The sequence below is a fragment of the Rhipicephalus sanguineus genome, chromosome 7 (genome assembly GCF_013339695.2).
Source record: "Rhipicephalus sanguineus isolate Rsan-2018 chromosome 7, BIME_Rsan_1.4, whole genome shotgun sequence".
Classification (NCBI taxonomy): Eukaryota; Metazoa; Arthropoda; class Arachnida; order Ixodida; family Ixodidae; genus Rhipicephalus; species Rhipicephalus sanguineus.
Window position 1 is genome coordinate 58,819,440 of NC_051182.1, and position 11,397 is coordinate 58,830,836.

The 11,397-nt window shown below is 46.5% G+C and overlaps 2 protein-coding genes across 2 annotated transcripts in view; one reads left to right on the plus strand and one right to left on the minus strand.

The window, feature by feature from the left end:
• LOC119399467 (mitochondrial import receptor subunit TOM22 homolog) overlaps window positions 1-3,414 on the minus strand; it is a 29,240-nt gene extending 25,826 nt beyond the window's left edge. Inside the window, exon 1 of the mRNA XM_037666267.2 lies at window positions 3,039-3,414. Within this exon, the coding sequence (XP_037522195.1) occupies window positions 3,039-3,197 (159 nt within the window). The 5' untranslated portion in view covers window positions 3,198-3,414. The remainder of the gene's footprint in view (window positions 1-3,038) is intronic.
• An 808-nt stretch (window positions 3,415-4,222) lies between these two features.
• Window positions 4,223-11,397, plus strand: part of LOC119398710 (galactokinase) — a 20,139-nt gene continuing 12,964 nt past the window's right edge. The window contains exons 1-2 of the mRNA XM_037665533.2: window positions 4,223-4,450; window positions 10,654-10,838. Coding sequence (XP_037521461.1) covers window positions 4,280-4,450; window positions 10,654-10,838 — 356 coding nt within the window. The 5' untranslated portion in view covers window positions 4,223-4,279. The remainder of the gene's footprint in view (window positions 4,451-10,653; window positions 10,839-11,397) is intronic.

An 11,397-nucleotide genomic window follows, 5' to 3' on the forward strand; every position in this document is an offset into this window, starting at 1 on the left:
AATGAAGAAACGCCTATTATCGCCCGCTGTCTCTGAGTCCGTCCAGCGCTAAATGGTGTGTATATAACGCTCGCCGTTAGCTACGTGGAGGATCTGCGTTTCGTGGCGTAGTGGATAGCGCCGCTCGCTGCGGAAAAAGAGGTCCCTGGTTCGATTCCGCGCTTCGGAAGCATTTTCTGAATTGTTTTTCTTTGGGGCCTTTATATATATATACATACTTATACATATACGGTGCATGACGGCGGCGACGGCGACGGGAGTGTCCATATAATTGCTATCGCAATAAAATGTCGGGATGTCTCGGAACAGAACATGTCGGCATGGTGAAGACACGCAGCATATCTGAAGCACAACAGAAAACGCCAAGCTGTTCGCGCAGAAAGCAGCCTCCACGGATACTATACGGATACTGATGCGACGTGCCGCAACGCCGGCTGAAGAGAGCGGAGTGAGTGAATCCGGTTGCGACAGCAGCGCCACATCTGTCGCTAATGGCGGCGGCGCCGCGCAACATCGCTCAGTTTTGCAACTGACCTGGTTCTATAAACGTTGGTTTCGCCTGCCACTGATACAAAAACAGAAAACAGCGCATGCATTATATGTCGAACCTCTGTATCCGCACAATTTTATTGGATTTGCAGTAGAGCACCAACACCCTCTAAATTCATAATACACAGTCCTGCTGAATTTGTATGATGCAAACGCTGTGTTGAATAACGGAGCTCATGCATACTTAACAGCTCAGTTGATGCACTGAAGCACGCAGCACATAATGTTGCTTTTCAATTATTTTTTTTTCCATGACACTGATAAAACCTGCTAACAAAACAGTAATGAGGTGAAATGCAAGAGGCCCGTGTACTGTGCAATCTCAGTGCACATTAAAGAACCCCAGGTGGTCTACATTTTCGGTGCCCTCCGCTACGGCATGCCTCGTGGTCACATCGGGGTTTTAGTATGTAATACCGCAGAAATTATGGATATTAACAAAACTGAGACGTATCCGCGCATCGAGAGTCACATGGCGACACTGCGCCTATGCTCTCTGAAGTAGTGCTCTTGCCGGCCACTACGTGGCGAGACTGTACATGTGCATTGCAGAGTGTGAGCAGACACGAGCGGCATCTTTGCGACATATTTCTGCAGTCCAATGGCAAGGTAACCCTTGAAGTATGAACGCCAATTGGTGCAAGTCACTCCTTTATCGCCAATCATGTAACTTCTGCCACATAACAGATGTGCACGCTCGCACAATGAGAACTCCTGGCATTCAAGGCTTTGCACCTCAACCATGTTTGCTAAGCTGTGGTTATGGTAAGCACACAGCAGGAACACTTCTTTGTGCATACAAGCATAGCCTCTCACATTTTCATCTTTGCCCAATCGCTCTGCAATGCGCGAGAGACCGGCCTACTGCGGTGACATTACATTTCCAGACATTACATTGCTGTTGTTACTACAGCGTGGGCAACTTTAGCTCGGTGCTTCTGCTGCTCCGTGCTTCCTGCATCGCGTGTTATCATGGGTGATAAAACAAAATAGTTGACGTGGCCCTAACCATGATTGGGGCTCTTCGATTTTCCACTTTCTGGCAGCCAGCGGGCTGCCAGAAACCAGCCAGCGGGTTCCGGTTCTGACAGGAAATGACGTTATATCACGTGGCCTAAAAACTTGTGGCAACCAGAAAGTGGCCGGGAGAAGTAAAATCGAATTTTGGGCTCGCGGCTGGGCGGCTCACAACTGCGTCGTCTGCTCCAACATGCTAGTACAAAGTTTGTTAGCTACGATCGCTGGGCTGGTGGCCTTGCTGCGCGCTCGCAGGCTCCGCAGGCGTCACCAAACCGTTGTGTGCGAGGATTAAAATGTCGAAGATCTCGTTGTGTGTCTGCTGATAAGCAGACTGCAACGAGAAGAACGGCATTGAGTTCCGCTGTATGTTGAGAACGTCGTTATCCCGACTGTCTAGAATTACTTGTGCAGCCCTGGTTGAGGAGCTTGAAGCTTCGGCATTTTATCCTCAAGGCCTCCGAGAACGACCGAAGATTTCGACCGAAAAGACGCTTCTTGTCGCACTGGCCGAGAGCCGCCGAAGGTCCCGAAGTACGGGACCGTACCCGAAGCCTTTGCATTCCGCGGAGACCACGCAAAGATGGTCGCGAGCGCTCATCGTCCCTTTTGGCGTCTGCTAGCCAGAAAACGGCCAGAGAGCCGCCAGACCAAAATCGTCCTGGCGAGTTCTGGCGACCCGCGGGTCGCCAGATGCAGCCAGAGAGCGAAAAACGAATGCCCACCGGAAGTGCGCGCGCGGTGGGCGGAGCAACCCGAGAAAAAACGAATGCGTTCTGGCTGTCTCTGGCAGCCCGCGGGTAGCCAGATGTAGCCAGAAGTGGTAAATCGAATAGGCCCATTATGTGAACTGTGTCCTAGTACTGGGAAGGTGGCACCCTCTAGTGACCCCACCTTTTGGTACCACTGGGCTAGCAATGAAAAAATAAAAGATGCTATGGTTAATAGCCGCAGTAGACGTGAGGACATTGCCACGATTCCGGAGCAGGGTCGACAGAGCTGTGCATAAGGATTCGTCGTTTGACTCACTTATGCAGGCAAACGCACCGCTCTTCTATGGAGGCCCCTCTAGCCGTTCAAGGGCCAACCGCACGTGCAGCGTCATTTACAGGGGACGTCTGCCCATAAAATTGATATAGAAATAAGGAAGCAGTTATGGGTAATTAGACACACCTTCCTCGAGCGAGGACCATTTGCCGGAAAACAAGCTACCGGTACTCCGGCAACCCAGGTGGAATATAGGCAACCGTGCTATCTCAAGTAACGCATACATTGATTTCACAGAGGCAGAGAATGAACGCTACTTGGTGTAATAACTAATTCGCTCGGCATCATTCGGATACAAGGAGTTACACGTTCGGTGGTAGTTGAAATCACAGCGAGAGAACCGCAAACGTAACCGGCGAATCACGATCCCAACCGACACCGCCGCCAAGTGAAGAACCGCGCTGGTTGGTAAAAGGCGAACTCACGAAGTCGTCTTCTTCACCTGCGCTGGCTGAGGGTTCCGTCGCACTGCTCGTGGTCGGCACAGCGACGTCGAGGTCTCGCTTGGACACTTTGGGCGACGTTTCGCGACTCTCCGGCAAACTCATGGCTTCGATCCCGCTGTCCCCTTCGTCCGCTGGCATGCCCTCCGCCGCCGATCCAACCCGGCGAACGCGCTGTTTAGGCCCGGAGGGTCAAAGTTCGAGCACTCACGCAGATCACGCACCCTTTTGGCTACGGCGTGGAGCCTGCAGGTCGACGGCAACGGTTCGAAACGTGCTAGGACTACGCAGAGAAGCGGTAGCAAGCACGCTTTTTCGCTCGGTCCCTGCAAGCACGCACGCGGACCGAGCAAAGAAAAAAAGACGCAAGTTAATCCAAGACGCATCGAAGCCGATCCGCCGAGCTGAACGAAAGCGAAACTTGCATTTGTTGGTTTCACATATTATTGAATAATTCGCTTAACTTCACGCGTTAAAGACTGCACCTAATTTCGCAACGCACAAGCACTCACAATGAGCAGGCAAATGGATTATTTTTCCGAAATTTTGAAGAAATTAGTAACAAATAATAACGAAACTGAATGCGCGAGGTGCTCGAGAGCCCGTCTGGCCAGAAGGAGCAGTTTCGGTTTCGGACAAAAACCTACAAATGATTCTGCGGTGTCACTCGTCGTACCGGCGTACCGGTTTTAAAGGGTCTCAGAAACATCATTGTTAGCGCGCAAATCGAATCACCGTTTCGTCGCTTTCACACGTTAGCGAGGCGCAAGGCTGAACGCTAAACAACACGAACGTGCGATGAATGGCCGATGCGGCGGCATCCGCCCGAACTGCCGACCGTTTCGCGTTATGTGCGCGTTAAACCCTAACGTATGGAAGTACTCAGGTACGCTGCTCTTTTGCTGTAAACGGCTAGAAGACGGCGCGCCCTGCGTTCGAAAAGCGCGGTGCTGCGATGGATGAAGCTTTGCGCGCGACACAGCTGCACGGAACGCCGAAGGCGCGCGTGCGAAGGAAAAAGAAAGCAGCCTTGATCCCTTTTCGAAACGCGTCTTTCCTCGGCAGCTGCTCGTCACGAGACGAGCCTGATTGCCTCCTCGCTGCGAGTCGAGTGGGCGCATCGATCTCGTCAAGTGCCTCGGAACAGAGATAGGACGCGCTACAGTGCTTGATCGCACTCGTTCAGCGGCCGGCGCGTGCCTTCGAAACGGGGCAAAACTGCGATGGCGGCATCGTCCGGTGCCTACCCGAGCGTTGGCGAGCTCGCGCTGCGTGCGCTGAGCAAGTATCGCTCGGAGTTTGGGTCCGAGCCCGCGTTCTACGGAAGTGCGCCGGGCCGAGTCAATCTGATCGGCGAACACGTGGACTACTGCGAAGGCCTGGTCCTCCCATGCGTGAGTTGCGTGCGCATACTCAACAGGCAGTTTTAGAATAGCGTACGCAAAGCTTTGCGTTGGCTTTTTGCGCAACTGCGCATGCGTCGTACGATAACCGCTTGCGGGCTCCCGTTAAGTGACGGAAATAGCGGGCCGCAAATGCTAACGCTAACTTAGCGTACGCTAAATCCCGCAATTTCTTACGGGTGCCGTAGGTATACGCTTTCGATCGCGATCGGCTCATTTCACTAGCCGCGGAAAGGATGCATCGATTATCAACGCTGCCGAGACATTCGATCCGCATCGGCCGCGATCGATGCGGTCGAAAGTGCGCCTCTGACACCCGTATGTTAGCGCGGCTGAGGTCTGCTGAAGCTTGTACGGGGTTCGATTCCCGGACACGCAGCCACATTTCGATCGATACGAGTGCAGAATTAATACCCGTGTACGTAGATTCAATGTTGAGGAATTCCCCAGCTGTTCAAAATTAATCCGTATACCTCCAGTGTGGCCTCTTATCATGGTTTTGGCACATGACAACAGACAAATTAATTCATTAGCTGCAGGATCACGCACCCCCACACTGCTGAAGACAAACAGAATAAAGCGGAGAACATTTGACAGGTTTTGAACATGCTTAATTTAATTCATGCGTTAGTATATATATAATTTGTTTCGATTTGGCTTAAATTTGGCTGGTTAGTGCTTCTGGTCATCAGATAGTATTACATGGGTTAATACTAAACACAGTTCTGAGAGTATGCAATACTGTGCATTTGACACGTGTATGACAAAAACTTTTTATCCCTCCTTTTACCATAATCATATGTAGCTTATCTATGTGCCAGTTAACTTATGCAACATATAAAGTGAAAATATTAAAACTGCCAAATTTAATTGTTCAGAGCCATAAGTGTCACTCCACATGCATGTAGAACAGCTCTGTCAGTATGGTGCATTCAGACGATGGACCGAATCCAGATTTGGAGGGGCAGACGGCGCATCACGTGACCTCACATCAGCGATTCCCCTCGTCCGCGTTGCTCGCAGAAGGATGACCCCGAAAGATTCGTCCTTTGCTGTGGCACACTCGTCTAATTCCCTTTGGTTTAGAGGTCCGGTGCGTATGCATCATGAATTCATGATCCTGAAGAAAACTGACCAGTGTGTCGGAAAGACTTACTGGCACGGAGAAGGTCCCGAAGTCAGTGCTTAATAGCAAAGCAATGTGCATTTTTAGAGAACGAAGCTGTTACATCTGCGCTCTATTCTGAAACTGGCCAGATATATATGTCCAACTTGCAAGAAGGGATGACCATCATCATGTGTCGTCATGAAAGTGACAGCATTAGGACCTGTTCACTAAGGAGCTATGTTTGTATGTATGCTCCTCATCAAAAGCTTCTTCATTCACGTCTTGCCCGCAGCACTTGAATTACCGTAAAATCACGAGCAAGCACCCCCACCCCCCCTGCGCTCCCGCCATTTTCACTGCTTCATTCACTGTTTTTATTCGTTTGACGAGGGCTAATGACGACAGTGAATGCAAGTCTATTCAGTAAAGCATTTTATTGGAAGCACACATTGCTCTTCCACCGCCATCTTGAAATTTGTTGCGTAACCGAGCAAGGGCCCCCCCTCCAAATCTTGTCGGACTATCTTTCACCGTGGAAAGGGGGGGAGGTGCTTACTGGGTATTTTACGGTAAATAATGGTTACATCAGCATATAATAAAAATTGAGCTGCAAGTCCTTACAGTCCAAACGCGAGGTCTACACAATGCCGCTTTTCTTGAACAGGTTTCTTAGGAAAACCGACTGGTGGGCTAGTTGGTAGTGCATATCTTATCTTTCTTTGCACTAAAACATAAGAGGTTTTTCAGTGTATTCCTTCCACTCTGATGTTTCCTCATTATATAACACTTCGTGTTAGTGACTACGTTGAGCTCTGGTTGGAAAACTGTGATTTACTTTGTTGAAGAGATACTTCATTCTTCCCTTCAAATGGTTCTCCTCCATTTCTTTGAATTGTGCCTTTAGGTACTCATCCTTGTAATCATCCTAGTTTGATTTTGAAACGTGGCAATTAAGTTGCCTCACCATGTCCCCCCTTAGCTTTGGCCAGCCTTCTTTCCTACGTTGTGTTGACTGCTTTCTCTAAAATCCACAAGCTCTCTTTTCCTTTCTCGGAATGCGTTTTTCTGCTTTCTCTGCTGATGGTTTTTTTTTATCACCCTAGAGCTCACCTGGTACCCTAGCTACGAGATCCAAATCCCAGAATTTCGTTTCATTTTTACCTACATTACAATACTGCTAAAAAGGTGCAGCATAACTAAAAGCACCGACGGCTCAAAGAGATCCAATTTGTCTTAAACCAAGCTACGCACAATCTTAAACCAGCAGCAATACAATGCTCCGGCAGAATTTTGACTGTGGTGTTAGCCCGCCTTGGCAACGGGCCCCTGTCAGAACAGAGTCTTAGAATGCCAACCTGAACTGTCATCTCAGCAGACGTTTATCAAGGTTTTATTTAATTTTTTACAAAGTGGTGCCCTGTTGGGCATAGGGTTGCCACCTTACCACTGGAAAAAAAAAACCAGCTCTCCAGGGGCGGGCGGGCTGTACTTATACAGGGGTGCTATTCTCGACATTGTAAAATTTCACAATAAATTCCACCATTGGTCAACTCTGATTTGCCCAGAGGGCTGCTGCAGCCTCTCATATTGGCTTAAAATGCCGACATTACGAAATTTGACGAGATGGTGGAATTCGAGTGTCCAGCAGAATAGCACCCCAGGTGACTGAATTTATGCTGAAAAAAAAAAGAAAGACTCCATGTTCGGTCTTTGACAGGCAATGTCATGTATTGTAACATTGTCAGCCTTGTCAGAAGTGAACATAAAGTACATGTACAAAAGAAAAACAGAGCTTACCAACTATTCTGTTGGCATAAAAATAAATGCCGTCTACAAATATGCCGTACATTTGGGACGTAGAGTCCCAGCAATTATTATTAATACATGTCGTCCACGGCCAGGAGCCAGCTCTCATCCTCAGGTTGATATTTCTAGTCTTTCGAAATAGACATTGACGTAATTTTCGCTGCTTCGAAGGCGGAGAATTTACACTTGTGATGCAAGCACGTATAACCACTGATATTGATCTTTTGCTCTATTTAAATGATCGGTATAACTAAAAGGATCAATTAATTCCTGTTTTTATGGCCACAAGATTGAAATTGGTTGAAGATTGCGTGAAAGTTTTGGTGAGTGCAGAAAAATATTTAGTATCTTCTAAGTTGCTTAATCTACGCTTATAAAACTTTTTAAAAAGTATTGCAATATGATAGCCAAAAAACAGGCCAATGATGGCCGGTCTTAGGTGCAGACCAGCAACCAGTCCACTGTCTAAAAAACCGGCCGAGCCGGTCTAAAACCTGAAGGGTGGCAACCATAGTTAGACACACTGTAGTTCTCTTGTTCCTCACTTTCCTTTCTTTTGTGTGTATGTGTGCATGCAACTCTGCTTTTTAACAGCTGAGCTGTTTAAGCTCAACGTTAGGCCGTGCAGAGTGAACAAAACACTATCATGGTCAGCCTCTACCTTCAAGTGTGTTGGTCGGCCGGTGCACACTCTTCGTCCTCTTCTTCATCTTTGAAGGCCTTTGGCCTCAAAGGCCTTGAGGAGGCATTCGTGCTCTTTTCCCATCTCTCACTTGTACGTATCACGCTCACTCGTCATTCATCTCACACCCACAGATCACATCACGTCGCACTGCCATAATTCTGTACTCTATACACGCCTGTTAAGCTTTTATATACTAGCGTGTGATTTTAGGCTTCGATACAGCCATAATACATCCTGTCATCGTAATCATTCGTCATCGCTAACACCACATAAAAATACATGGCGCTCTTTGGCCACCCATGGCCCTTGAGCCACAAAAAACCCACTGATCAATCTTCTCCATCTCCTTAAAATCTTGCTAATTAAGATTAATTAAGGTTCCTTTTAAATTAAGAACCTACTAATTAAGTCAGAATAATTAACACCCTGTTAATTAATATTATGTTAATTAAGACCGTGGTGATTAAGATCTTGCTACTTAAACTTGCTGCAAGTCATTGCTACTTAAGATAAGACCAAGCTAATTAAGAACACACTAATTGGTCGTTCACTTCACGTAGCCACGACAACACTTTGCCAAGCAATATAGTTCTACGCTCCACGTAGCCAAGCCTTGCAATGCCTGGCCAAACTCAGCAGCGACTTAGTCGAGCTTGTAGAAGCTGACAGAAGTTAGGTGAGCCAAACGGTCTGCTGTTAGTCCAGCCTTGCACCACTAGGGCAAGCTATACCCACATTTTTCTCCATTCTCCTTTTTCCATTGTCACTTCCCCCTCCCCTTAGTGTAGGGTAGCAAACCAAATGTTTTCATTCTGGTTGACATCCCTGCCTTCCCCTCATTTGTATCTCTCTCTCTTGTACTTGTTTGCTAATAGTCTTAACGAGGACGAACAGGTTTGATGTGGTCTAGCTCGAATAACTACCCGGTCTGCCGAAACTGAGCCGGCTATGGCAGAAAGCTGTCAGTCATCATCTATACACATCCCACTTGAGAAACATTTCAATATGCTGAGGTCCGTTGTCTGCTAGATGCCGCAGTCATCCTGGTACAAACAGGTCTGCGTACTTGGTAAACACAAGCACCTACTGGTAACGGACTTACTGTCAATTGATTGGTAAGCCACTTGGAGGGAAGAAAGAGAATTACAAGAACGGAAATCTGAGCGAGTTTGTAAGAATGCATCATAGAGCAGGTAGCGCAAAAAATACGTTAACACAAGTCAGGAACATAAACATGAGACGAGCGCTAACATAAATTTTAGTTTGAAGTTAGCGCTCGTCTCGTATTTATGTTCCTGACTTGTGTCAACATATTTGTTGCACTACCTGCTCTATGAAGAAAGACAATTGCAGTAAAACGTTTGTCCAAGAAAGCCCACCTGCAATAACTAGACTTGGTGACAACCTAAGAGTACGCTACCAGCTTGACACACAAAACTGCAGTGAGCTTTCGCTTTATTTCTGCGAGAAAGCCGTGCCACCTTATTGACAAGCAAAACTTTCATTGTTATTTAGCTAAAATATTAAATCTATGACTGAACAGTGATATAAACAGGATCACCCATACAATTTGCTAGGATGTTCAAGCTTTATCCTAAGTGCAGTGGCACGGAGTTAAGCTTATATGCTAAAATAACAGTCTTAAAAAGGCAAAGATGCTTGAGGTCACAGAAATAAGCGAACGATTGGCTAACACATCTATATTAATCATATCCAAGTTGTACAGTGCTATCCATGTCACTGTAGTCTTAGGCTGTCACCAGCTGCGCAATAGTTCCAGCATGGGAACATACCTTTTATCCCATTCTTGCAATTGGCGTGTTTTCCCAGTATGTTTTAATTTAAAAAAAATTAAATTATGAGTGCCAAAACCCCGATGTGACTATGAAGCATGGCATAGTGGCGCACTCCAGATTAATTTCGACCATCTGGGTTTGCTTAATGTGTGCCATAATCTAAGTACACGGGTGTTTTTTGCATTTTGACTACAACGAAATGCAGCCACCATGTCTGGGTATCGAACCCGCATCTTCAAGCTTAGCAGCACAACATGTCACCTGCTGAGCCACTACAGCAGGTCCCAGAATGTTTCGATAGCCTTTATTTATCTTATTTATTTACAGAATATACTGAAATCTCCGAGATTAGCAGGTGTAAACAAAAAAAAAAAGGTGCAATCGTGTATACACAGAAAATACATGAAGCAGAAAACAAAAGAGGTATTGATAAAACTCGGGATGCAAACAAAAAATACACAAAGGGACTAAAAAGCGAAAAGCACATGTAAAATGTAAAATACTGGAACAAGCCAAAAAAGGGAATACACATTTCAGAAGAGGAAATTTGGATGTATCGACAACGCAGGTTATAAAAAATCTAATTACAAAAAAGGAACAAAAAAAGCGTAATTATAATCAACACTACTAAAGAACTATTTGAACCTTCACCAATCATTGCTCTTACCAGTCATTACGTTGATCATTGGTACCTGCTCTGCAGCATAGCAGGTGTTCCCAGTCCACGACAATATGCACCTCTGTGTGAATATTTGAAAACCCTTAAGGCAGTGCGTCTGTTTTACACTATCATGTGCAGGCCATGCCGCTGTACACTGTGGTCGTTGGATCCCCTGTCGTGGGAAGCAGCGTGTGCAATGTCCACAGTTTAGACTATCCCGAGCCTGCAAGCTTTCAGCTGCCGACGGAAGAGAGCCCTCTGAAGCCCGGTGAACCGTCGTGGAGTAATTACGTTCGGGGCGTCGTCGCTCACTTCCCAGGCAAGTTGGCGATTGTTGTGAAGAAGTAGATTGCACATCAACCATCGTACAATTAACGATGACCACTTTGGTATCCTGGTATAACTACACTCAAACCTCATTATAGCAAAGTCACATCTGCCACAAAAATAACATCGTTATATGCGAAAATTCGTTTTAAATCTTTATTTGTAACACTGCAGCTATAAGAAGACTATTCTTCATTTACTTCGTTATAACCGATAATTCGTTATATCCGTGTTCGTTATATCGAGGTTTGAGTGTACCAGCTCTGTGAAAAATTAACTGTCCTTGCTTTTCACCTTTTGCTGTATGCTCTTGAATGCACAGAGCTTCCGATTGAGATGCGAGCAACAGAATTTGTACTGGTAGTTTGGCGGCTTCGAAGATTTGAATTTCAGTTCTCTGTATTGTTCCCTTACATGAAAAAAAGGGGGATTGACTGAAACCTACTGAATTTGATAGCTTCAAGAGGGTGGGTGCTCCATTGACGTGATGACAGCAGACCACTGACAGAGTATTGGATAAATGCGCCAGACAATACCTACTAGAGATGGTGGTGT